The sequence below is a fragment of the Sus scrofa genome, chromosome X (assembly GCF_054392235.1).
Source record: "Sus scrofa isolate SSC_HxYL_T2T_F1_AM1 chromosome X, Sscrofa_HxYL_maternal_Yorkshire_Landrace_v2.0, whole genome shotgun sequence".
In the NCBI taxonomy this organism is placed as follows: Eukaryota; Metazoa; Chordata; class Mammalia; order Artiodactyla; family Suidae; genus Sus; species Sus scrofa.
The window spans coordinates 39,896,012-39,923,185 of NC_139401.1; the positions used below are offsets into that span (position 1 = coordinate 39,896,012).

Consider the following 27,174-nt stretch of genomic DNA (forward strand, 5'->3'; position numbering starts at 1 on the left):
TCTTTTGTTCTCTTCTTTTGTGATTTGATGATTTCTTTGGTGTTGTATTTGGTTTGCTTTTTCTTTTTTGTGTGTGTTTATTGTAGTTTTCTGGTTTGTGGTTTGTAGATTTGATACAGCAGTCTAAATATGTAGAGAATTGGAGTTCCTGTTGTGGCTCAGCCATAGCAAACCCAACTAGTAGTATCCATGAGGACGAGGGTTTGATCCCTGGCCCTGCTAAGTGGGTTAAGGATCTGGCATTGCCCTGAGCTGTGGTGTAGATCATAGATGCCACTCGGATCTGTCATTGCTGTGGCTGTGGTGTAGGCTGGCAGCTACAGTTCTGTTTCAATCCCTAGCCTGGGAACTTCCCCATGCTGTGGGTGCAGCCCTAAAAAAAGACACACACACACAAAGTACAGATTATTTTTAGTTGCTGGTCTCTTAATTTTGAATGTATTTTCAATATTCTGCATTTGTACTCTCCTCTCATTGCTAGTTTTTTTCCCCCCTTTTTAGGGCCACACCCATGGCGCATGTAAGTTGCCAGGCTAGGGGTTGAATTGGAGCTGCTGCTGTAGGCCTATGCCACAGCCACAGCAACGCTGGATCCGAGCTGCATCTGTGACCTACACCATAGCTTGTGGCAATGCCAGATCCTTAACCTACTGAGTGAGGCCAGGGATCAAACCCACATCCTAGTCCGGTTCATTACTGCTAAGCCACAAAGGGAGCTCCTCCTTGTATATTAGCTGTTGCTTTTCCCTTGTTGCTTTTAATATTTTTCCTTGAATTTAATTTTTGTCGGTTTGATTAGCATATGTCTCGGAATGCTCCTCCTCTTGTTTACCCTGTGTGCGATTCTCTGCGCTTCCTCAACTTGAGTGTTTCTTCTCCCATATCAGGGAAGTCTTCCACTATAATCTCTTTGAGTGTTTTCTTACCCTTTCTCTCTTCTCCTTCTGGGACCTCCTTGATGCGAATGTCAGTACATTTAATGTTGTTCCAGAGACTGTCCTCAATTCATTTAAATCTTTTTTTCCTTATTCTTTTCTGTGGCAGTGATTTCCACCACTCTGTCTTCCATCTCACTTACTCATTCTTCTGCCTCAGTTATCCTGCTATTGATTCCTCCTAGTGTATTTTTCCATCTCATATATTGTATTATTCATCTCTGCTTGTTCTTTAAATCTAATGGCTCTTTGTGAACCATGTCTTGTCATTTTCTTGTTCTGTGTCTCCATTCTTTTTCCAAGATCTTGGATTGTATCCTATCATTACTCTGAATTCTTTTTCAGGTAGATTCCCTATCTCCTCTTCACTTAGTTGTTTTTGTAGGTTTTTATCCTGTTCCTTCCTTTGAAACATTTTTCTGTCATCTCCTTTTGTCTTTTTGTGTTTGTGGTCTCTGCAGGCTGCAGGATCATAGTTCCTCTTGCTTTTGCCCCCTGATGGGTGAGGGTGGTCTAAGGGCTTGCACAGGCTTCCTGGTGAGAGGGACTGGTGGGTGGTGCTGGGTCTTCTCTCTGTGATGGTTAGGGCTGTGTCAAGGGGCGTGTTTAGAGGTGGCTGTGAATTCAGGAAGACTTTAGACCACCTACATGGGTATAACATTTTGGGTGCAAGGGCTGTTTTTAATATGGATGCCTGTCACCTCTTTCCTCATTATGTGCTGGCTGTTATCCCCTTAATAGGAGGCGTGACAGATGTTGTGACCAGAGCTTGCGTTGGGTATTGATCTGTAGTTGTCACTGCCCTGTCAGGGGCAGGATGTACCCCCTAGTTGTTGGGGTAGGAGGCACCAGATCTGTTTCTGAGCTGTGTTACTGCTCTGTGGTGCATGGTACGCAGGACTGGAGCACTCCCACTAGGAGAGGAGTCCTTGAGTATTCCTCCACTGGAGCTGTTCGCCTGTGAGTGTGTTCTGTTGTGTCACCTTTCACCTGTTGTGCAGGTTCACAAGTACACTATTGTTTTCACCAGGCTATCAGCACAGATCTGATGAGGTCAGGTCCTAGGACTGGGGTAGTCATGCCCCTGGACCCGCTGTGGTAGCTATGGAGACAGCTCAGACTCTGGCCTGGTCCAGCCCCCACGTGTACATATCCATAGAGCCCACAGAGGCGCGCCAGGCCCGTCACAGCTGTGGGAGCACTTGTTGCCTGTCAGGGGGATCCGGAGGCGCTAGGTTTACAGCATTGGCAGTGGAGGTGTAAATCTGTGGTCCCCACAGCCAGGAGGAGAGATTTCAGCTCTTCCGTAGTTGCAGGGTCCCTGGGGCTCCGCCATGGTTTCAGCACCACCTCTGAGTGTGGGCAGCCCACTGGGGTCTGCTCCCAGGGCAGCACGAGCACAGGAGCCTATCCAGAAGGGAGGCAGGTGGGGGCAGCAGTCAGGTGCACGGGGCTCACGCCACACTCTGCATACAGTGGTGGCAGAGTCTGGTGCCTGCTCACAGATTTCCTGGGGTACCTGGGACCCGTTGCACTCCTGGGGCTGTGGGGACAGAGCCCAGCACCCACTTGAAGTTTTGGCAGGGACAACTGGCGCTCTAGAGAGCTCCCAGGCCAGCAGAGGTAGGGCCTGGCACCTGCTGGCAGTTTTTTGCTGGGTTATCTGGGTTCAGGTACTTCAGGGATCTTGGAGGCAGGGCTCAGAGCCTGCTCGCAAGTCTCCTAGCAGCTGCCGGTCTCTGGACCTCACAGTGGTGCCAGAGGTGCGCGCACCCACCTGATACTCTAGTAGGCGGTTTCCTGAGAGCCCTCGCAGAGGAGGCAGCTCTAGTGGCGGCCCTGGCCCTCTCCTCGCAGAGCCTCAGCAGTGCGGGCCTGGTTTGGTAGGACTGTGTGGTGGACCTGGTTTCTCTCCTGAGTACACAGCCTCTAGTGTCACTGTGCAGCCAACCGTGGTGCTGTTCCTGGGTCTGACTTGCGCTCACAGCCCCTGCCTGCTTCAGGGGACGAGGCTGGGTTGCTGGTGCCACCATGCCGGCCCTCTGCGCAGAGTACTTTCTGTTTTGCCCCTTGTTAACCACCTGCTGCTCTTCCCTCCTAGGCGCCAAAGCTGCCCCTGCATTCGGGCTAATCTCCCTGCCAGTGGAGGGCTTCCCAGGGTGCGGGAGCTTCTTGTCCCTCACAGCTCCCTCCCTGAGGCACGGATCCCATCCCTGTTCCTTTCCCTCCCTCTCCTTTTTCTTTTTCCCTGCCTTTTCCCCTTTTCTCACCCAGCCTCGTGCGGGTTTTCTTGCCTTTTTGGAAGTCTGACGTCTGCTGTTGGCGTTCAGTAGGTAGGCCGCGTGGATCATTCCACTCATGGGTGTATTTCCTATTTTCGTGGGAGGAGGTGAGCTTCACGCCCTCTTTCTCCGCCGTCTTGACCCAGCCCGCTGGTGAATGATTTTTAAAAAAAACCTTCTTGTGACTAAAATAGAAAAACTTACCCTGCGTGCTGTCTTCTGTAGCTGTTGCCCAAACTTTCAGTGGGGTTGGTGTGGGGAGTCTAGAAGTACAGTGCTGGGGCCAGCCAGGCGGTGCGGCAGGTGTCTGCTCTGTGAGCCCCGATGGCTGGTCTCTCTTGAGATCACACTGGTCCAACCATCTGTTCTCGCATACCCTGGCCCATGTCTGAGGTTTTTTAACTAAGAAATTTTTAAAAGAGCTCTTAAAACTACTAGAAATGAGATTTGCGTTGGGTCTGCCCCCAGCCTGGACTACGTGTATATTGTGGCACACTTGCGTGCTTCTGCTCCAGCTAGTTTGGTTAGGTAGGTATAAAACTCCAGCCGGCTGTGTTTGACATTATCCATTTCCTTTTGTTTGTTTGTCCTCCTAAGTTGTCTCGACACAAGCATCTAGCCAAGGATCATTCTCCTGATTTATACTCACTGGAGCTGGCAGGTTTGGATGAAATTGGGAAACGTTACGGGGAAGACTCTGAACAATTTAGAGATGCTTCTAAGATCCTTGTCGATGCTCTGCAAAAGGTAACTCTCGCTGGGGTGTGCGCAGGGAGGGGTGACCATTTCACTCAGCCTCCTAATGGGGAAGCCGGCTTTATGAATACTGCTCATTGAACTCTTCTCTTCACTTCCTTTTTTCTGTTTTTGTTTTTGTTTTTTTTTCCTCTTTCCTTTTCCTTTTTGGCCGCCCTGCGGCACATGGAGTTCCCAGGCCAGGGAGTGAACCTGCGTCCTAGCGCTCCCAAGATGCTGCTGATCCCATTGCACCACAGCGGGAACTCTGCAACTCACTTTCTTTGAGGGCCCTTTAACTTCAGTGACTGAGAATGGAGTAGGTCAAAGGTATATGTTGAGATGTCTCTCTGATGCTGGCAGAGGCAGCATAGGAAATGAGCCACGTGTTTTAAGACACGGTTACTTCATGAGCCAGTAGGTAACTGCATTGTTCTTGTAGGTGCACTGAAGCTTCACACACACAAAAGTATGTGTTTTGCAATTCATGGTAGTGTCAATAACTCTTCAGTTTGCAGATGACATGTACAATCTTTATGGTGGGAATGCAGTGGTCGAGTTAGTGACGGTCAGGTCATTCGACACATCCCTTGTGAGGAAGACAAGGACTATCCTTGAGGCAAAACAAGTGGTGAGTACATTTTTAGATCCTGCTTTAAAAGTGCAAAATTAACTAAAAACCCCACTAAATCCTGTATTACCTGTGGGCAACATGAATAAGTAGTCAGTAAATCTGAAAAACAGTGAAAACATAGGTGTGTGTTTTGCCAGGGATGCTCAGTGCTTTTGGGTTGTAAACAAATAATGCAAGACTTTGTTAGGGATAAAAGCAGATCCAATAAGACAATTCAAATGTGGGGTGTAACAGCGAGACGTCAGAAGTCAGCGTGCGGGCAGGTGTGGTTCTTTCAACTTCTGGAATCTGCTTTTCTCAAAGGTACGCTGTCTTTGTGGTACAGTCTCTTATTTTCCTGCTTCATACACTCTGTAATTAGATTTTATTCTACAATTTTGGGGGACCTAGATCTTGCTTTGATTTTTAAGCCTTTAGAGGCTCATGGGCAAGGGTGCCGGCCCTAGGAAAACACGGAAACACACCCACCGGTGTGGTGACTCCAGAATACTGCAAGGCCAAGAACATTACTTAAGAGCTGGCCGCACCTCTCCGAGCAATCAGATTCCTAGTCGTTTATGGATGCTCCCCTTTAAGCCCATTTGCAGCCCCCACTCTGCTCAGTTTTACCAACTGCAGTGGGGGACTTTGAGTGACACGGTCGAAGGTCATTCCAGTCCAGGATAACCTAGATGTGACTGGGTTGAAATTGTTTTATTCTAAATCGGAGTGGAAGGACATCTATTTAAGACAGTATGGCAGGCTAGATAGACAACCTGAAAAGCTTTCCCACGATAGAGCATCTAGAAATGGTGGATAAAAAATAAACAGCCCTTTGAATGCAGCGTTGAGCTCTCAACAAAGTACGGGAAACTCTTTCAGGAGCCAGTGAAGAAGGGGAAGTCGAGAACTGTGTGGTAAGCAGGCTGTCCTATGGGGCCCTTTCCAGTTGGGTTACCGAGAGCCTGGCTCTGACCGTGGGGCGTTGGAACTGACACCTTCTGCGCAGCTGGGAGCCCGGAAGGGCTGCGCTGGCAGTGAGAGGGTGGCCTGCTGGCTAGGGAGGTGGAAAGGCAGCTTGGGCTCTGCAGCTGGGGACGTGTTGGGGATGGAGGGGCTCCTAGGGCAGCCCTAACCTAGAGGCTCCAATTTATACTGTCCAGCCCCCAGCAAAACGTCCCGGGCAGGACAAACCCATTATACACAGAACAGCGAAGGCCCCTGGCGGGCCCCGCAGCTAGTCTCCCCAAACGTGAACTCGAAACACTATAGCAGGGAGCTGGAGACTGTGGAGAGGACCTTGCTGCTCCGTAAACAGACTGAAATTCATTGATTCCTACACTTAACAGGAGCAGGGTTCTCTCTGCAGCCCACCCTGGCCTTAGTGGATTGGTTAGCGGACAGCTGGACTCGGGGCAGATCCAGCTCGAACAGGTGTTCTGAGTGTGTGTGTGTGTAGCTGCAGTTTTTGCTTAAGTAGAAATTTCAGATAGCTTCATTTTTTTTCTGTATAACTGAGAATAACTGCATAAATTCTATGTCAACGATCATCTCCTTGTCATCACGTCAATGAAGGCTTTTAATTGACACACAGTGATTCGCCTCTTAGCCTAATACCAGAGGCATTTCTCTGGACTCCGACACAAGACACACACTCCAACTGCTCAGTATGTCTAACAGGTTTTTGCTCCGTAAGTATATGTAGAAGGCTCTTGACTTCCAACAAATAGGATAGCTTCTGAAAGGTTGTCACCACCCCCCTTTAAAGTCCAGTTTTTTTGGATCTAAAAAAAGAGGTCTTCAATGGTGAAATTTTGTAACACTGCCTCAGCTCTAAGTTGCCCCCACTGCAACGCACAGGGCTGCGTATTCATCCTCTCCTCAGCTGAATGAAGTCACCGCCTTCCTTAGGTTTAAGGGGAATCGACACTTTAGGAAACACTGGAGTGCTTGGGGCATGCCAAGTGCCGGGGCTGTGCAGTTAGGGTCTCTTCGCCATCTTCCCTGCCAGGCCCCCGCCCTCATTTCTCCCACCTCACCAACTCGTCCCTCTCCTTCCCAGCTCCATCCTATGCAGTCGTCACAGCTTCCTTAAGACAAACCTCAGAGATCCCACTGTGGCTCAGTAGTAATGAACCAGACTAGTATCCATGAGGATATGGGTTCGATCCCTGGCCTTGCCCAATGGGTTAAGGATCCGGCACCGCTGTGAACTGTGGTGTAGGTCACGGGCAGCAGCTCGGATCTGGCGTTGCTGTGGCTGTAGCTGTATCTCCGATTCAACCCCTACCTCCATATGCCAAGGGTGCAGCCCTAAAAAGACAAACCTGATCATATCACTCACCTTTCTGTCTGAAACTTGTCAGTGGCTGCGCATTGCCCACAAGCTCAGGGCCAGATTCTCTTCTAGCTTCATCGCCTGCTATTGTCCTACTTTTTAAGTTCTTTGGCCAGAATGAGCTGTTTCCCAAATGACGCTTCTGCACAGGCCTGGAATCGACTCCACCCCACCAAGGTCTGGGGATAGCTCTTCAGGACGACTGTTGTTCTATGAACCATCATTTGTTTTCTGCTTTAAAATTAAAACATTTAAGCAGATCATACATATAAATACATATCATATAATACTAGTTAAACACTGTAAAGCTAAAGAGAATACTTGCTCCTCTGCAGCTCTCTTTTCTTACTCCTCTACCTTCCCCAGCTAGAGGTCATTCTCTTGAATTTATGTTAACCACTTCCTGGCTTTTCTTTACACTTTTAATTAATATTGTTTGGCTTTGCCTTTATTAGCATTTTATATAAATGGAATCATAGTCTGTTTTCCTCTGAGCAAAGGTTCAGTATCGTTTATAAGAGTCACAGTGATAAATATAGCTGTGATTCGGGTCATGGTACTGCTGTACGTTCCACCCTCTGGATGTCCTTGTCTCTTCGTTTAGAGGTACAAGTGTTCCCTAGGGTATGACCTGGCTGGATCTCAGTATATGCATACTGTCCCCTTTCTGGGTGTTGCCATTTTTTTTCAAGCAGGTGGACCCCTTTATACTTCCACTGCCAGTGTGCTTATCTTCTCAGGAAGGCTCCCCCACTTCTTGGTTTCTCCTAATATAAGCCGTTCTTATGTCACGAGTAATGTTAGATAAATGAATCACAGCTATCAAATTGGGATAATTTCCTGACTTAACATTCTTCCTTCTTGATTTTCTTTCTTTTACTGTAGAAGGACCCACCAAGTCCCTATAACCTTGCATACAAGTATAATGTTGACTATCCAGTGGTTTTCAACATGATACTTTGGATAATGATTGCCTTGGCCTTGGCTGTGATAATCACCTCTTACAATATTTGGAACATGGATCCTGGATATGACAGCATCATTTATAGGATGACAAACCAGAAGATTCGAATGGACTGAACTTTCCTTATGCCAAACTTAGAACAGAGGTTTGGAAATTGGCTGTTTTGTTAAAATAAATCCTTTAGTGTAGTTAAAATAGGTAGTATACTTTAAATTTATAAACAAATTTTGTTCTCTATTTTGTGTGTGCCTGTGATGTCCTTACAGAGTGTAGTATTGACGTGGGTTGATTTGTGTGAGATAGATTCCATAATATGCTCAATACTATGATATAACCATTTAATATAATTTCATTCCATTTAATATTTGGAAATATGCACTGAAATAAATGTAAAACATTTAGAATAGTTTGTGTTATTTATGTTGGGAAAATGCACTGAATTTGAAATGCTTAACTTCCTTCCTTACACAGGACAGGTGCAAGTGATATTTGGGCTGTTATATACTATGAACCATTTGTAAATGTCTTAATGTAAATCTCTCTGAAATAAGAGAAAAGGCTTTTAACGTCAAGCAACTCTAAGTGATGAATGTGATTATACAGTCCTATAGATTTGGAATTGTACTGACTGACAGGCAATAGCTGTTTAACCTTTTCTGAAAAAAGTTTGGTGACCGAGTGATCAGGTAGAGATATTACAGATACTACATTGACCTAAGAAGAAACTAGCTTTGTGGAGTTACAGATGCTTATAATTTATAGACACAAAAACATTTTGGGGGGACATCACAGGGCATGAGTATAAAATCTCATTTCAGTAATTAGTCCCCCTGTGTAAAGTCCTATGGTTTGCGGTGCAGCATCGTTCTATACACAATGTCAAGTGAAGGAGATGCTCCCTACTTTTCATGTGGAAGTGGACCTTTGTCTATAAAGAGTGACAAATAAAGTTAACAATGATTCCAGTTTGTGTCATTTCAATACTAAATCTATTTTATATTGTAAAAACCTAACTAAACAGGGCTTTATTTACTCAGAATTGGCTCTTTTGTTACATAGACTGTTTTTTATGGGGTTTTTGTTTTTGTTTTTACACTTGCTTCATTCTCACTACCTCCTGAGATTCATCACGAATAGAAAGAAGACATCTGAATTCACCATTCTTACTCTTGGATTTCCACAGAATGATAATTTCACACTAGACTTTAGGTAGCGAAGGCTTAAACTTCCCCCACAGCATTTAAAAAGGTGACTGTGCAACTAGTTGAGTAGAGTATGAAGGACTATCTAATAAGGTAAAGATTTAAGGATTATAGTTTTAAATTCTTCTTAGGTAAGTCTTAAACTAAGAATTTAAAATTTTTATGATCAGGCAGCTAAATTATTTTCACGGGAGTTGTGCTGTGCTGCCCTGCCCCTGGGGACCCTATTTGGGTTTAGGTATTAGCTGTTTTCTGCCTCCTCTTTGCAGAGATGATCAAATCATTTCTAAGTAGCATGTCTGAGAAGACAGTCTGTTTAGCTGTGTTTTCTACCACTGTTGCAAGATACCTTTGACAGGTATGGTGTTAAACTTCCACAGTGTGTGGAGGAAATTTTTCTTTTCCTTCTGCCTTTCACTGTGAAGCTGATAACTCCAGAAGAAAGAAAAACTACATTGTCTAAAAATCACTCAAGTATTCTCCTGCATCGCTACCCCCTGCCAAGTTTACGGGTGTGAGGGTGCTGTCAGCAACCTCACCGGAAACACTCTTGACGCCCCATGGAACCCAGCAGGGACTATATCTGGGGACCAGGGATCTGTGATGCTGCAGAGTGGTTAAAACACATTTTTCTTTCACATGTTTCTTATATAAATATTGCCATGGAAGTTACATTGTTATGATTAAATATGAAGTAAACCAATGCCTTTGTAATTTAAAACTGATGAGACTTTAAGTTCTAGGAGAAGAAAAAAAATTAATTACATGACAGCACTAATCCTTATAGGGTAAATGGCATCAGCACCCTTCCATCTATGTTAGGCAGAAAGCAATTAATTAAAATAAATGTTCTGCCAAGATTATTATACCTGTTGCTGATGATTTGCTCTTAAATTAAGTCTAATTTGTTCAGGCACATAAATCACGATGTCAAGGTTTGCGCGAGAAGCAGGAAAGTCAGGCTTAAAACAGACTGTTCTACTGACATTTGTGAGAAAAAAATCCAATCACTTTATATCTAATTGGTGGAACAGTCCAGGTTTATAAAATATCTGAGATTCCACATGTGGTAGATACTGCTTATGACCTAATCCTATTAGGAATAATAGAGAACTGGTTTTTACTTTCTTTGGCTATGTCTTTTTTTTTTTTTTTTTTTTTTTGAAGGACTAATATTCTGAATCCATTTTCATTGGTACCAATATGGAAGCCATAAACTTACTTTTTAATGGATGATCAACAATTTCCAAAGCATGCAGTGGCATCAAGCCTTCCAACTTTGGCTTTAGGTAGGTTTCTTTCTAGCCTTTTCATGACAGAGTGACTGCAGTGGTTTCTTAGAAAAGAAAGAGTTGTCAGAAAAAGGACTTAGTTAAGAAGCACTGTGATTAAAATACAGAAGAATTCAGTTAACTGATTCATCACTTACTAGCTGAATAATCTTGGGCAAATCCCTTAATCCTCTCTGAATCAGTTTTTAATCTGTATAATAGGGACTGCAGGTTTGTGAAAATTAGCATTCAGTAGGATAACAGGTGCTAAGGTTTGTGACTGCTTAATATAAATTACAATAATAGTACTGAATTCAAGGAACTCCGCTTGGGCCCATCATTGCACCACTGATAAGTACTGGGTAGTTTCTTAGTTGCAAACAAATAGGAACAAACTTTTGTTACTAAATTATGTCAGCTGTCCTACTAGAAACCTTTCATTGGACCAAGATCCAGTTCAGGAGCGCACTTTGTGTTTAGCTGTCCTGCCTCCTTAGTCTCCTTCGACCTGGACGGTTCACTTTGGGGGTGGGCGGCGTGCCCCAGGCAGGTGGAAGTTCCTGGGCCAGGGATCAAACACTGGATCCTTAACCTGCTATACCACAAGGGAGCTCCAGTTTTGAAAAACAGTAATGGCCAGTGATTTCATCAAATGTCCTTCAGTCGGGGTTGGTTTGATATTTGCTCATGATGTCAGGAGGCAGATGATACCACTGTGTCTACATTTTGGTGACATTAACTTTGGTTAAGGTCATATCTGCCAGGTTCCTCCCTGATAAAGTTACTATTTTTCATTGTATGATTAGACACTTGAAGACTCTCTGTATCTCATTCTTGTATCATACTTTGACCCATTCATTTTAGTATCCACTGATGATTTCTGTCTGAAATAATTACTGTGGTGTTTGCCAAGTGATTTTTCTCATTCCGTCATTCTTTCTATATTACTTGGAATTCTGTAGAAAAGAGCTTTCTCTTCTTCCCTGTTAAATTTACTTAGTTCATTATCTGTATCAGCATGAACTCATGGATATTTGCTTTAGTCTCTGTGTTACAGGTAATCCATGCCTCTTATTTTATTGCTCAACTGTCCCATATTTGGCCACTGGAAGCCCCTTTTCTTGGCTCCTGTATCCTTCTGACATCATTTTTTGAGCATCTGCTTACTTTCTGGCAGCACATGGTATTTATGGACTACATTTTCAAGTTAACCCCCAGCATCCTTTATGTGATGGGGGGGCAGGTAAAGAGAAAAAAATGCTCTTAGTTGGAATATTAAACATACAACAAAATGAAAAAGGAACTAGAGGTAAATTTTATGGTTCTTGTTGCTTCAAAAGATAACAAGGTCATGGTTGAGTTTTATGACCTTTTTGTCGACTACTCCTTCACTGTTCCCTGAAGACTGAGGGAGTCTTCCAGTAAGTTGGCAGCAGACCAGGTGGGCTGCCCAAAGTGGCCCGAGGCCTGGTGCCAATCTGTGGGCTGTTACCAGGCTGTGCTGTGATAAGTACAAAAAACTGACATGAGTAATGAGGAAAAAAAATTTGGCCATACCTGCAGCATGCAGAAGTTCCCAGACCAGGGGTCAAGCCCAGGCCACAGCAGTGACCTGAGCCACATCAGTGACAACACTGAGTCCTTAACCTCGAGGTCACCGGGGAATTGCCTTGAGAAATTTTTATAGCAATTGGATATTTTATGATGTCCAGCACACGATCAACAGACATCTCGCCCAACAAGGTACAGACTAGTGTGGGTGTTGGAAAGCCTGCATGGTGAGTCACAGAGAGAACAAGCTGCAGCCTGGCCATGCACAACCAAACCATGTCCTGAGAGGAGGTATTTTAAGGTTAGTTTACCAAGTGCTAACCCAAAAGTATATAAAATTCAGAATTTAACTTTTACATCACAAATTGTTGGAGCTGGATGAAGGTTTAAAAACATGTTTTGGGTGTAAGTCATCACTTGCTTTTTTACCTTGGATGAAAATTAAAAACTAATATCCTGAGCTTACGGAGGTATTTAAAAATGTCGTCTTCCATTCCTGTCAACATAGCTCTGAGAGACCAGTTTCTACTGTAAATGTTAAGCTAAAACAGAAATAGTCTAGCTGTATATTATGCCCTACATGTAGCGCTATCAACAGTCCAACCTCTACTCGATAGGTTAAGCAAGCAGTCAAGCTTATTTGATCACATTTAAAACTTTAAATATTAATACCATGGTTTCTGTTCAAAGTGTACTTATGGGCATTTAATGCAGGGGGATTGCTTTGACACATTTAGTTACAACTGAGGAATGATAAGAGTTATGAATATATGTAACTGTTTATCTCTACTAATTGCCTATATATTCACTTTCAATGAATGTATAGTTATAGTAATTTCTTCTTACATTTCTTCTGATTATAGGGATTAAAATGCAATTTTATCTTACAGTAAAACAACTGGGCTTCTTTTGTTGTTTTAAACATTTCATTTTCAAATAAGGTTATATGATCCAGCAATCCCACTCCTGGGCAAATATCTGGAAGATGAAAACTCTTAAATTTGAAAAGATACATTTCATCCCAATGTTCACAGCAACACTGTTTACAATAGCCAGGACATGGACGCAGTCTCAATGTTCATTGACGGATGAATGGATAAAGAAGATGTTTGTGTGCAAGCACACACACACTGGAATAATACTTAGCCATAAAAAAGAATGAACTAATGCCATTTGCAGCTACATGGATGGAGTTAGGGATTATCATACTAAGTGAAGTAAGTCAGATGAAGACAAATACATGATATATGTGGAATTTTGAAAAAAATGACACAAATGAACTTAAAAAACAGAAATAGACCCATAAACATAGAAAACAAACTTATGGTTACCAAAGGGAAAATGGGGAAGAAATAAATTAGGAATGTGGGATTAACAGATACATACTACTATGTATAAAATAATAATAAGGACCAACTATATAGAACAGGGACCTATATTTAATATCTTATAATAACCTATAATGGAAAAGAATACCTATATGTAAAACTGAATCACTGCTGTATACTTGAAACACTGTAAATCAACTATACTTCAATTAAACATTTTATACTTAAAATTTCAGAGTAATTCATTTTCACTTTATTTTACAAGAATACTGGTCCACAGTGGATTTGAAATTAAAAATGAAAAACTGGTCCTTGACCACAGCACAGAGGCACTGCCCTAGTAGAGCCCCTGCCTGTCCCTCCAGCCTTCTTCCCTGCCTTCTGTGGCAACAACCTCATTTGCTCTGAGAGGACAAGGAAGGTGCTATGAACCAGCACAAAATGCCTGAGAGGAGAAAAAAAAAAGTGAAACTAACTCAATGCCAGACTACCCTGAGAAGTACACAGAAAAATCATCTGAAGAAGATTCTCCCCATTAAAGCCTAGCACGAATCAGAAGGAAACACTAATACTAAAATCCGAATTGAATGAAATACTTGAACAGGTTTTCAATATAAAAAATCCTTAAATCAGAAATGTAAAAAACTAAGCGTGGAAATGGACAGAAAACAGGTAGAAATGCAAGAGAGTAGACTGAATTCAGGAAAGAAACTGAAGTCAAAGACAACCATCTCGAATAAATTACAAGGCACCCAAGGGGGAAGAGATTCAAATGAAAACTTAATAAAGGATACTGAATAAAAGTGGGAGAAAAAAACGAAAAGCCAGTAAAAAGAACCAGAGAAAAAAGTGGTTGAACTGGGAAATATGTACAAAATTTCCAACATGTATACAGTTTGAATCTCTGAAGAAAAACAACAATAGATGATAATTTTTTTTTTTTTTGGCCTTTTTAGGGCCGCACCCACGGCTTATGCAGGTTCCCAGGCTAGTGGTTGAATGGAAGCTGCAGCTGCCCGCCTACACCACAGCCGCAGCAACGCGGGATCTGAAACCTACACCCCAGCTCACGGCAACGCCAGATCCTTAACCCACTGAGCGAGGCCAGGGATTGAACCCGCATCCTCATGGATACTAGTGGGACACTTAACCTGCTGAGCCACAACAGGAACTCTGAAGATAACTAATTTTTAAAAACTATAATCCAAGAAAACTTTCCAGAGCTAAGAGCTAACTTTAACCTACATGTTGAAATGGCCCACCATGCACTTGAGAAAACTGACATGAATCTATCAACTCTGAGATATATTTAAATAAAATTTTAGACTTTTAAGACAAAAGATATTCAGGGCTTCCAGTCAAAAGGTCAAACTACTTACATGAATAAAAAAATGCACCTGGCATGAGACTTCTCAAGTGTAAATACACAAAATACTACAAGGGTGGAAGAGCATTTTCAAGAAATCCGACAAGAAAATGCAAGCCAAGAATGTTATATCTAGCCTGGCTGCCCTTTACAGTCATGGATTGAGAAAACCAGTTTCCATTTTGAATCACTCCTAAAAGACACAAAAGTTGACAAATGAAGACATCTTTCTGAAGAGGACAACACCACACATTATCAGTGTGCTTCAAAGGATATATGAAAAGATACATTTGTATTCACACACATATACACGCACACAGATTTATTTTAAGGAACTGGTTCATGTGATTGTGGGCACAGGCCAGCAGGCTGGAAACTCAGTCTGTATTTCTGTTAATCTTGAAGCAGAATTCCTTCTTGTAAGTGTAATGGAGCAGGGCCCTGCGGGGCCTTCCCAGCGTGGACCCCCCCACTCATGTCCTCCGCCTGCCTTTTTATATACAGAAAAACTTTCATCAAAGAACCAACTTAGAGAAGTGAGAAAATACAGAGAAAAGGAAAACAGTCAAGATCAAATACTAGTAATTCAGCCCTTCAACAAAATTGAGGACCTTCAGTTCTTCAAAGACTATAGACCATATCCTGAGCCATGTCCTTGGAGCTGCTTTGCAGGTGCCGAAGCCCCCACCGGGTGGAAGAAGTCAACCGGATGCTGCCCACAAGCGCCCAGACCCCAGGCCAGTTGGAACCAGGAGGTTGATGACAATGACTCGAAGTTACCTCACCACCCACCAATCAGGAAAATGTCCATGAGCTGGTCATGCCCTGCTCCTTGAACACTCTGAGACTCCCCACTAGTGCACAGTCCTTGGGGCACTAGCCTGCTGTGTTCCCTCTCTGCCTGGCAATTAAAAGCCCCTTTTTCTGTTTCCTCCAACTCTGTCTCCACATTTCTATCTGGTGTAGAGGCAGCCGATATTGTGGCAACAGAAGAACAACAGTCATATTAGACCAAGGGCCCACCCTACTTCAGGATGACCTCGTCTTAACTGATTGCATCTGCAAAGACCCTATTTCCAAATACAATCACCTCGTGTGGTACCAGGAGTTAGAACTTCAACATCTCTTTCTGATGGACAAAATTCAACCCACAACAACATCATAAAAGTGGCAGTTCTTCCGAAGCTAATTAACACATTTAATTCTATCCCAATGAAAATAAAAGTGTTTTTATGGAGCTAGACATGTTGATCCTGAAATCTATATATATAGAAAACTAAGAAAGCAGTGAGGAGAAAAAGTTATGAGGGTGAACTAGCTCTATCAGATATTAAAACATAAAGCCTCTACGACTGAAACACTATGGTACTGATGTATATACAAACCAATGGAATAGAACAGGAAGTCTAGAAATAGGCTGAAGTACATAAAGCAATTTAGTATATGGTAGAAGGGGCATCTCAAATCACTGGGCAAATGTGAACTTTTTTTTTTTTTTTTTTTTTTTTTTTTGCCTTTTTGAGGGCTGCTCCCACGGCATATGGAGGTTCCCTGGCTAGGGGTCTAATCAGAGCTGTAGCTGCCAACCTGCACCACAGCCACAGCAACATGGGATCCAAGCCATGTCTGCGACCTACACCACAGCTCATGGCAACTTCCAGATCCTTAACCCACTGAGCGAGGCCAGGGATCAAGGTCCTCATGGTTCCTAGTGGGATTCTTTTCTGCTGTGCCACAATGGGAACTCCCAAAGGTGAACTTTTAAATAAATGATGTTGGAGCAACAGGATACCCATTTGGGAAAAGAGAAAACTAGATCCTTATTATCCTAGTATACACAAGAACAAACTCCAAATGGGTAAGAAATCTAAATTTTAAAGGAAAGAAAGAAACTGTATAAGTACTGGAAGAAAACAGTGAATTATTTCACAGCCTATGTGTAGCAAACAACTTTTCTAACTTGACTCAAAAATCCAGATGCAGGAGTTCCCTTCGTGGCGCAGTGGTTAATGAATCCGGCTAGAAACCATGAGGTTGCGGGTTCGATCCCTGGCCTTGCTCAGTGGGTTAAGGATCCGGCCTTGCCGTGAGCTGTGGTGTAGGTCGCAGATGCAGCTCGGATCCCGCATTGCTGTGGCTCTGGCGTAGGCCGGTGGCTACAGCTCCGATTCAACTCCTATCCTGGGAACCTCCATATGCCACGGGAGCGGCCCTAGAAAACGCAAAAAGACAAAAAAAAAACAAAAAAAAAAACAGATGCAGTAAAAGAAAAGGTTGATAAATATGACTAAAAATTTAATTTTTTTTTCTAATTTTATTGAGGTATATTTTATTTATTTATTTTTACTTTTTTTGCTTTTTGGGCCAAAGGTACAGCATATAGAAGTTCCCAGACTAGGGGTCCAATCAGAGCTGCAGCTGCCACCCTAGACCACAGCCATAGCAACGCAGGATCTGAGCCACATCTCCAACCTCCACTGCTGCTTGCAACAATGCCGGATCCTCTAACCCACTGAGCGAGGCCAGGGATTGAACCTGTGTCCTCATGGATACTAGTCGGGTTAGTAACTCACTGAGCCACAATGGGAACTTGACTGAGGTACATTTTAGATCTCATATAACATAGCTATTTCAAGTGTACAATTCAATGATGTTTTAGTAAATTTACCAAGTTGTGCAACATTGCCATAAATCAGTTTAGAACCTTCTCATCGCCCCCATTAAGATTCCTCATGCACATTTACTGTGGACCCATGTGGCACTCTGACCCCGAGCCAGGCAACCAGTAATCTACTTTCTGTCTCTAGATTTCTAGACATTTTGTATAAACAAGAGCATACAGTACATGGTCTCTTATGTCCAGCTTCTTTCATGAGGCATGTTTTTGAAGTTCACTTATGTCACTGCATGTAATAACCACAGCTCTTTCCTCTGTATTGTTGATTAGTATCCTTGTATGGACAGACCACATTTTGTCTATCTAGTCACAGTCTGGGGCTATTATGAGCAGTGCTGCTAAAAACACCATTACAAAAGTCAAAAGACAAGTGACGAACTAGGAGAATATATTTGCAACATACCTCGCAGATAAAGTACTAATATTTCCAAGATATAAAGGGCTTTCAAGATGTGAGGGGGAAAAAGTTCAAAATTCCCATTTAGAAATAAGCCAAAGACATGAATTGACAATTCACCTAAGAAGATATTAAAATGGCCCTTCCACATGTGCAAAGATATTCAAATTCACACATAGTAAGAGTACAAATTAAAATGACACCGAGAACTTCAACAAGGATGGCTGTAATAAAAAAGAGGAACAATGTGGGTGATACTGTAGAGACACTGGAACCCTCATATACTGCTGGTGGGAATGTGAAATATTGGCACCACTTTAGAAAAATAGCCTGGCAGTTCTTCGAAAGACTAAGCATAGGGTTATCATATGACCCAGCCATTCCACTCCAAGGTATCACCCAAGAGAAATGGACACATACAACAACATAAAAACTTGTACACGAACGTTCATGGCAGCACTATTTACAACAGTCAAAAAGTGGAAACAGGAGTTCCCGTCGTGGCTCAGTGGTCAACGAATCCGACTAGGAACCATGAGGTTTCAGGTTTGATCCGTGGCCTTGCTCAGTGGGTTAAGGATCCGGCGTTGCCATGAGCTGTGGTGTAGGTTGCAGAAGTGGCTCAGATCCCATGTTGCTGTGGCTGTGGCGTAGGCCGGCAGCTACAGCTCTGATTCAGCCCCTAGCCTGGGAACCTCCATATGCCGTGGGAGCGGCCCAAAGAAATAGCAAAAAGACAAAAAAAAAAAAAAAAAAAGTGGAAACAACTCATATGTCCATCAACTGATGAATGGATGACCAAAGTGTGATCTATTCAGATAGTAGAAAAATGTTCCACTATAAATACTTCAGGCTATGCGTTTGCCCCAGAAAGCAACTTTGAACACATTTCCAAGAATCTTGGAGTTCCCCTGCAGTGCAGAGGAAATGAATCTGACTAGGAACCATGAGGTTGTGGGTTCGATCCCTGGCCTCGCTCAGTGGGTTAGGGATTGGGTGTTGCCATGAGCTGCTCAGATCCCATGTTGCTGTGGCTGTGGTGCAGGCCAGCAGCTACAGCTCTGATTCAAGCCCTAGCCTGGGAACCTCCGTATGTCGAGGGTGTAGCCCTAAAAAGACAAAAAAAAAAAAAAAAGAATCTTACCCAGTGTTGTCTTTTGTTTTATAAGTAATCTGTTATTGTACCTTTAATTTCGCCTGTTCACTTCATAGTTAATTTTTCTTTTAAAGTACAGTTGATGTACAATGTTGTACAGCAAAGTGACCCAGTCATATATATATATTCCCGTTCTTGTATTATCTTCCATCATGTTCTATCCCAAGAGACTGAATATAGTTCCCTGTGCTGTAGAGCAGGACCTCACTGCTTGTAATTCTAAATGAACAGTTTGCATCTACTAATCCCAGACTCCAAATCCATCACACTCGTTCTAATTTTCTTAATTTCTAAGTGGCTGGGTTTTTGATGATCTTGTTAAACTTAATGTCAATTCCTAGTAATAAAACTAGCAATAAAGCCTTATTATGGGGGAAGAAAAAAGAATGAAGTACTGACACACATACTACCACATGGACAAATCTTGAAAACATTATGCTAAGTGAAAGAAGCCAGGCCAAAATGTCACATATATAAACTGTTCAGAACAGGCAACTCCTTAGAGTCAGGAAGGAGTTTAGAGGTTGCCAGCTGCTTTGGGGAAGGGACAATGAGGAGGGACTACTAATGGGGCTGATTCTTGGGGTGATGAGAATGTTCTAGAATTGACCACAGTGATGACTGCACAGCTCTGTGAATATACTACAAATCACTGCCTCATGGTACATTTCAAATAGGTAAATTGTATGGTATGTGAAGTATACCTCGGTACAGCTGTTACAGAAAACTACGTGAGATGCCCTTTCTCATCCATCAGATTAGCAAACATTTAAAGCTTGACAATATACTCTGCTGACAAGGCTGCGGTGTAAGAGACACTCGAACATTGTATGTGAGGATGCAAAACAGAAGGCAAATGTGTCAATCTCTAACAGAACCAGGTTTGTATTTACCCTTTGACCCAGCAGTACCATTGCTAGGGCCTTCCTCTTAAAATACAAAGGCACAAGGATAGTCAGCATTGCTTGTATGTACAAAACAGGAGAAACTACCCAAGTGTCCAAATCAAAGCTACTGGCTAAATAAACTGATACACCCACACGATGGAGTACTATGTAGCTGTAAAGAAAAGAACGTGGAAGATCTCTATGAGGTGCCGTGGGGTGGTCTCCAGGATATACCGTAAAGTGAAAAAGAGTATAGAGAGGAGCCATCAGGATGGCAGAGGAGTGGGACGTGGAAGTCACCTCCTCCCACAAATCCATCAAGTATACATTTACATGTGGAACATCTACTGAGCACTGGCAGAAGACCAGTCTTCCAAGACAGCAAGAAAACCTCCACGTAACTGGGTAGGACAAAAGAGAAAAGGAAAAAAAGAGGAGTTCCCGTTGTGGCTCAGCGGTAACAAACCTGACTGGTATCCACGAGGATGTGGCCTCGCCATGAGCTGTGGTGTAGATCACAGACACGTCTCAGACCCCATGTTGCTGTGGCTGTGGTGTAGGCTGACAGCTACAGCTCCGATTAGACCCCTAACCTGGGAACCTCCATATGCCATGGATGCGGCCCTAAAAAGACCAAAAAAAAAAAAAAAAAAAAAAAGAGAGAGAGAGAGAAAGGAATCAGGACTGGGCCCCACCCCAGGGGGAGAGTGGTGAAGGAGGAAAGGTTCCAGCACCCTGGCAAGTGCCCTCACTGGCAGGGAGATCAGCCTGGATGGAGGGGGAACTTCAGAGCCTAGGAGACTGAAGCAACCAGTACGTGGAAGACAAAATGGAGAGTGACCTGCACAGTCAGTACCATCGCCCTGAGTTCCCCAGCCTGAGACTCTCACCTGCCAGCACAGGCAGAAGCTGGGTGCTGAAGTCCAGGTTTTGGGAGTCAAACTGGAGAGGCTGGACTGTGGCAACTGAGGGTGTCCTCAGAAGCAGCCTATCAGAGGCAAGGAGCCATTGTTGGAGAAGCAAAAGGAGAGGGGCAGGACTGCCACAGGGGCTTCTTCCCCTGTGGATGCTCTCGGGCAACAGGACACTGTCTACAGGTGCTCCAGAGGTCAGTATAAGCCACTGACACCATCGAGTGCTCCAGAGGTGGGTACAGGCCACCACCACCACCTAGAGATCCACAAGCAAGCACCAACTGCTGCCCCTGTCCTCGGAGTGCACAAGCCACCACCAGTAATCACTGTCCCTACCACCTGGGGACCTCACGTGGGCTGCAAGGAGGCACCAATTCCTGCCCTCGCTGTCCTAGGAATGAGCAGGCTGCCACTGCCACTAAGAGACTCGTGAGCAGGTGCCAATTACTGCCCCCACCTGGCATGAACCCAAGGCGTGCACGCAGGCTGCCGCACCTGCACAACCCCATCAAAAGGCTAACAGCCAGCACATGCTGAGGAAAGAGGAGTAGCAAGCATCCAAACTAAAAGCAGCCCTCACGCCCAAAATATTACACCCACACAAGCTACGCAGGGGTGCTCCAACATATAAACAACCTTTCAAGCTACAGTAGATAGTTGTTTCTCCTAAATTCATAGAGTAAGAGAAATGTAAGTAAAATGAAGAAGCAGAGGAGCCACTCCCAGTTAAAAGACCAAGAGACTTCCCCTGAAGGAACAAACAATGACACAGACCTCTTCAGTCTAACAGAGACCAAGTTCAAAATGGGGGGGTGGGGCAATGAAAATGCTGAAGGAATTAAGGAAGGCTATTGACAGAAAGGTAGATTACTGTAAAAAGGAACTAGAAGCAATAAGGAGGAGCCAAGAAAAATTAGAAAATTCATTTGCTGAGAATAAAGCTAATAAGCTAAAGGCACTGAAGAGTAGAATGAATAATGCAGAAGAACAAATAAGTGATCTGGAAGATAGAATAATGGAAATCACTCCACTGGAACCGCAGACTGAAAGCCAAATGAAAAAAAAAAATGAAGGCAATGTCAGAAACCTATGGGATACTATAAAACATGCCATTGTACACATTAATAGGGATTCCAGAAGGAGAAGAGAGAAATGGGGCTTAAAAATGTATTTGAAGAAACTATGGCCAAAAAACTTCCCAAATATACAAAAGGAAACAGATATCCATACAAGCACAGAGGGTTCCAAACAAGATAAACGCAGACAAACCTACACCAAGACATATTATAACAAAAATGGCAAAAGTTAAAGAAAGGATTCTCAAGGCAGCAAGAGAAAAGAAGTAATTACAAGGGAAACTCTATAAAGTGATCAGCTGATTTCTCTGTAGAAATACTGCAGGCCAGAAGGAAGTGGCAAAATATATTCAAAGTCCTGAAAGGAAAAAAAATGGGTCAATGAAGAAATCAAAGAGGGAAATTAAAAAATACCTTGAGACAAATGAGAATGAAAACACAGCCATACAACATCACAGGATTCAGCAAAAGTAGTTCTTAGAGGGAAGTTCATAGCAACATAGGCCTTCCTCAAAAAAAAAGAAAGAAAAATCTCAAATAAACCACCTCACCTACATCCTAAAAGGGTTAGAAAAAGAAGAACAAACAAAACGTAAAGTCAGCAGAAAGAAAAAAATAATACAGATCAGAGAGGAAATAAAGATTTTAAAAATAGAAAGAAAAGCAATAAAACCAAGAGCTGGTTATTTGAAAGGGTAAACAAAATTGACAAACCTCTGGATAAGCTCACCAAAAAGTAAAGAGAGGAACCAAATAAACAAAATAAGGAATGAAAAAGGAGAAATATCGACTGACACCACAGAAATACGAGAGAGAATACTATGAAAAATTATATGCCAAGAAATTTGACAACATAGAGGAAATGGACAAGTTTCCAGAAACATACAGTCCACCAGAACTGAATCCCAAAGAAATAGATGATTTGAACAGACAAATAACTAAAAGTAAAACAGAATCTGTAATTTAAAAACTCACTAAAAGAGAAAGACAAACACCATGTATCACACATGGAATCTAAAATATGACACAAATGAATCTATCTACAGAACAGACTCAAAGACATAGAGAACAGCCTTGGGGTTGCTGGGGAGTCGGGGAGGGACTGGGAGTGTGGGGTTAGTAGATACAAACTATTACATTTAGAATGGATAAACAACAAGGGTCTACTGTATAGCACAGGGAAGTATTCCAATCTCCTGGGACAGACCATGATGGAAAATAATTTTTAAAAATAATGCATATGTATGTATGACTGAGTCACTTTGCTGTACAGCAGAAATTGTAAACCAAGTATACTTTAATTTAAAAAAAAAAACTCCCTACAAACAAAACTCTAGGACCAGATGACTTCACAGGCAAATTCTACCAAACATACAGAGAAGAACTTTTACCAATCCTTCTCAAATTCTTCCAAAAGACTTTAGAGGAAGGAACACTCAGAAAGACATTCTATAAAGGCACCATCACCCCAATACCAAACCAAAGATACCACCAAAAAAGAAAATTACAAGCCAATATCTTTGATGAATATAGACATAACAATTATCAACAAAATCCTAGCAAACCAAATTCAACAACATATAAAAAAGATCATATACCATGACTAAGTAGGATTCATCTCAAATTCACAAGGATGCTTCAACATACAAATCAATCAATGTGATACACCACATCAACAGAAGACAAAAACCACATTATCATCTCAATAGATACAGAAAAAACATTTGACAAAATTCAACATCCATTCATGTTAGAAATTCTTACCAAAGTGGGTATAGAGGGAACATAGCTCAACATTGTAGCTATTTATGACAAATCCACAGCCAATATAATACTCAACAGTGAAAAGCTGCAAGCCTTTTTGCTAAAATCTGAAACAAGAGAAGGATACCCACTCTCGCTTCTATTCAACATAGTACTGGAAGTCCTAGCAACAGAAATCAGACAAGAAAAAGAATAAAACATACCCAAACTGGAAGGGAAGAAGTAAAATTGTGACTATATGCAGATGACATGATACTATAATATAGAAAACCCTAAAGACTCCACACAAAAACTACTAGAACAGGTGGAAGAATTCCACAAGGTAGCAGGATACAAGATTAACATACAGAAGTTAGTTGCATTTCTTTATACTAACAGTGAAATAGCAGAAAGAGAATGTGAAAAAACACCTTTTAAAATCACATTAAAAAAAATACTTAGGAATAAACCTGACCAAGGAGGTGAAAGCCCTATATGCTGAAAACTATAAAACATTAATAAAAGAAATTAAAGATGATTCAAAGAAATGGAAAGATATCCCATGCTCTTGGGTTGGAAGAATTAATATTGTTAATATGTCCACACTACCCAAAGCAATCTACAGATTTAATGTGATCCCTATCAAATTACCCATGACATTATTCACAGAACTAGAGCAAATAATACTAAATTGTATATGGAATCATAAAAAACCCAGAATTTCCAAAGCAATGCTGAGGGAAAAAAACAAAGCAGGAGGCATAAACCTCCCTGACTTTAGACAATACTACAAAGCCACAGCAATCAAAACAGCCTGGTATTCACACAAAAACAGATATTCAGATCAATGGAACAGAACAGAGAGCCCCCCCCCCCCTGCAAAAAATTCCTGCATCTATGGTCGATTAATCTTCAACAAAGGAGTTAAGAATATAAAATGGGGGGAGTTCCTGTTGTGGCTCAGTGGAAATGAACCCAACTAGTATCCATGAGGATGCAGGTTTGATCCCTGGCCTGGCTCAGTGGGTTAAGGATCCAGCACTGCCATGAGCTATGGTGTAGGTTGCAGATGTGGCTCAGGTCTGGCATTGCTGTGGCTGTGGTGTAGGTCGGCAGCTGCAGCTCCAATTGGACCCCTAGCCTGGGAACTTCCATATCTGCACATGTGGCCCTACAAAGCAAAAAAAGAAAAAAAAGAATGTGAGAATAAGACAGTCTCTTCAGCAAGTGGTGCTGGGAAAACTGGATAGTTGCATGTAAATTAATGAAGTTTAGAACACACCCTCTCACCACACACAAACATAAACTCAAAATGACTTAAAGACAAACATAAGGCATGACACCATAAAACTCCTAGAAGAGGACATAGGCAAAACATTCTCTGACATCAACTGTACAAACGTCTTCTTAGGTCAGTCTCCCACGGCAATAGAAATAAAAGCAAAAATAAATGGGACCTAATCAAACTTACAAGCTTTTGCACAGCAAAGGAAACCCTAAAAAAAGAAAAACATAACTTACAGTATGAGAGAAAATATTTGCTAATGATGCAATTGATAAGGGCTTCATTTAAAAAAATAAACAAACAGCTCATACAATTCAACAACAACAACAAAAAACAATCCAAAAATGGGCAGAAGACCTAAACAGACATTTCTCCAAAGAAGACATACAGATGGCCAACAGGCACATTGAAAAGGTGCTCAATACTGCTACTTGTTAGAGAAATGCAAATCAAACCTAAACGAGGTACCACCTCACAAGAGTCAGAATGGCCATCATTAAGGTCTATAGCAATTGCTGGAGAGGGTGTGAAGAAAAGGGAACCCTCCTGTGCTGTTGGTGGGAATGTAAGTTGGTGTAGCCAGTATGGAAAACAGTACACTAAAAATAAATTACCATGTGATCCAGCAATCCCACTCCTGGGCATATATCCAGACAAAACTATAATTCAAAAAAGAAGAGTTCTTCCCGTTGTGGCTCAGCAGAAGCAAATCTGACTAGGATCCATGAGGATGCAGGTTCAACCCCTGGCCTCATTCAGTGGATTAAGGATCCAGAGTTGCCATGGAGTTGTGGTGTAGGTCGCAGACACGGCTTGGATCTGACATGGCTGTGGCTGTGACGTAGGCCAGTGGCTACAGCTCAGATTTGACCTCTAGCTTGGGAACCTCTATATGCTGAGAGGTGGCCCTAAAAAGACAAAAAAAAAAAAAAAGATACATGCACCCCTATCATCACAGCAGCACTGTTCACAATAGCCAAGACACAGAAACAACCTAAATGTCCATGACAGATGAATGGATAAAGAAGATGTGGTACATATATATACAATGGAATACTATTCCGCCATAAGAAAGAACAAAATAATAGCATTTGTAGCAACATGAATGCAACTAGAGATTATCATACTAAGTCAGAAACATAAAGACAAATACCATATATCACTTCTATGTGGAATCTAAAGTACGGCACAAAAAAAAATATGGCACAAATGTACCTATCTACAAAACGAGATACACTCACAGACTTAGAGAATAGACTTGTGGTTGCCAAGGGGAGTGGGGGAGTGATGGACTAGTTTGGGATTAGCAGATGCAAACTATTACATGTAGAAAGGATAAACAACAAGGTCCTACTGTATAGCATAGGAAATGGTATTCAGCATCCTGGGATACACCATAATGGAAAAGAATATTTTAAAAGAAGATATACATATTCATATATATATGTATATTTTTGTGTATAACTGAGTCGCTTTGCTGTACAGCAGAAATTAACACACACGATACTGTAAATTAGCTACACTTCAATAATAAAATTTAAAAGGAAACATCTGAAAAAAATATAAATAGTCTATTCCCATTTGTGCAAGAAAGGGGAAATAAGTAAATACGCACATATCTCCTTACTTTTGCAAAAGGAAATACAGGCGAGATTAACCAGAAAACAATGAAGTTAATTATTTATAATTTCTGGGGCAGGGCAGTGGAAAGCATGGAAGAACATGGGGAGAAGACGGCTCTGGCAGGGTATATCTTTTTGTGTAGTTTAATGCTGAAAGGTTGGGGGGGGGGAAACAGCTTCATGGGGCTCCCACTGCCCAAATATGGGCCAACTGGGGCAAATTAAGAGGACAGGAAATAATTACAACCCACTGAGTAAGACAGGAATCCATGAGACCACCTTAAAAATAAATCACTAAGTATATAAATGGGGGGAGAAGCAATGCTTCTTAGAGTAACGCTCACGGATACACGTGGAAGGACTGGCAGAAGTGGAAAATCGCCACTCTACATCTGCCATGGCAAATATTGATTTGGATCAGAATCATTGACAGATGCTGAACCTCTGGGAGAGAAAGTCTGATAAGGAGCAGGATACTGACATAGTTTTCAAGTATCTACTACTGATCACGTATTAGCTGCAAGGGGCAGTCGTAAGTGTACAGTGGAGAAACTGGACCATGCCTTGACCAGGTGATCAAAATGCGCATCACCAGCGGGTGCAGGCGGATGTGTGCCTCTGGATGTGATACTCTGAGAGGGACACAGATCACTTTGACAGTATTTTGGCGGAGAACAGGTGATGTGAGTCTAACTGTGAGGAAACGTCAGGCAGGCCCCCACTGAGGAAGAGTCTATAAAATAACTGGCCTGTGCGCTTCACAAATATCCACGGCATGAAAAACAGAGAAAGGCTGAAGAACTGCTCCAGATGAGAGAGGGCTACTAAATGC

General features: G+C 42.4%; 1 protein-coding gene across 1 annotated transcript in view; it reads left to right on the top strand.

Annotated features, from left to right (window-relative positions):
* Positions 1–8,832, top strand: part of ATP6AP2 (ATPase H+ transporting accessory protein 2) — a 29,060-nt gene extending 20,228 nt beyond the window's left edge. Inside the window, exons 7-9 of the mRNA XM_003135022.5 lie at positions 3,815–3,964; positions 4,464–4,583; positions 7,789–8,832. Of these exons, the coding sequence (XP_003135070.1) occupies positions 3,815–3,964; positions 4,464–4,583; positions 7,789–7,983 (465 nt within the window). The 3' untranslated portion in view covers positions 7,984–8,832. The remainder of the gene's footprint in view (positions 1–3,814; positions 3,965–4,463; positions 4,584–7,788) is intronic.
* The last annotated feature ends 18,342 nt before the right edge of the window (positions 8,833–27,174 follow it).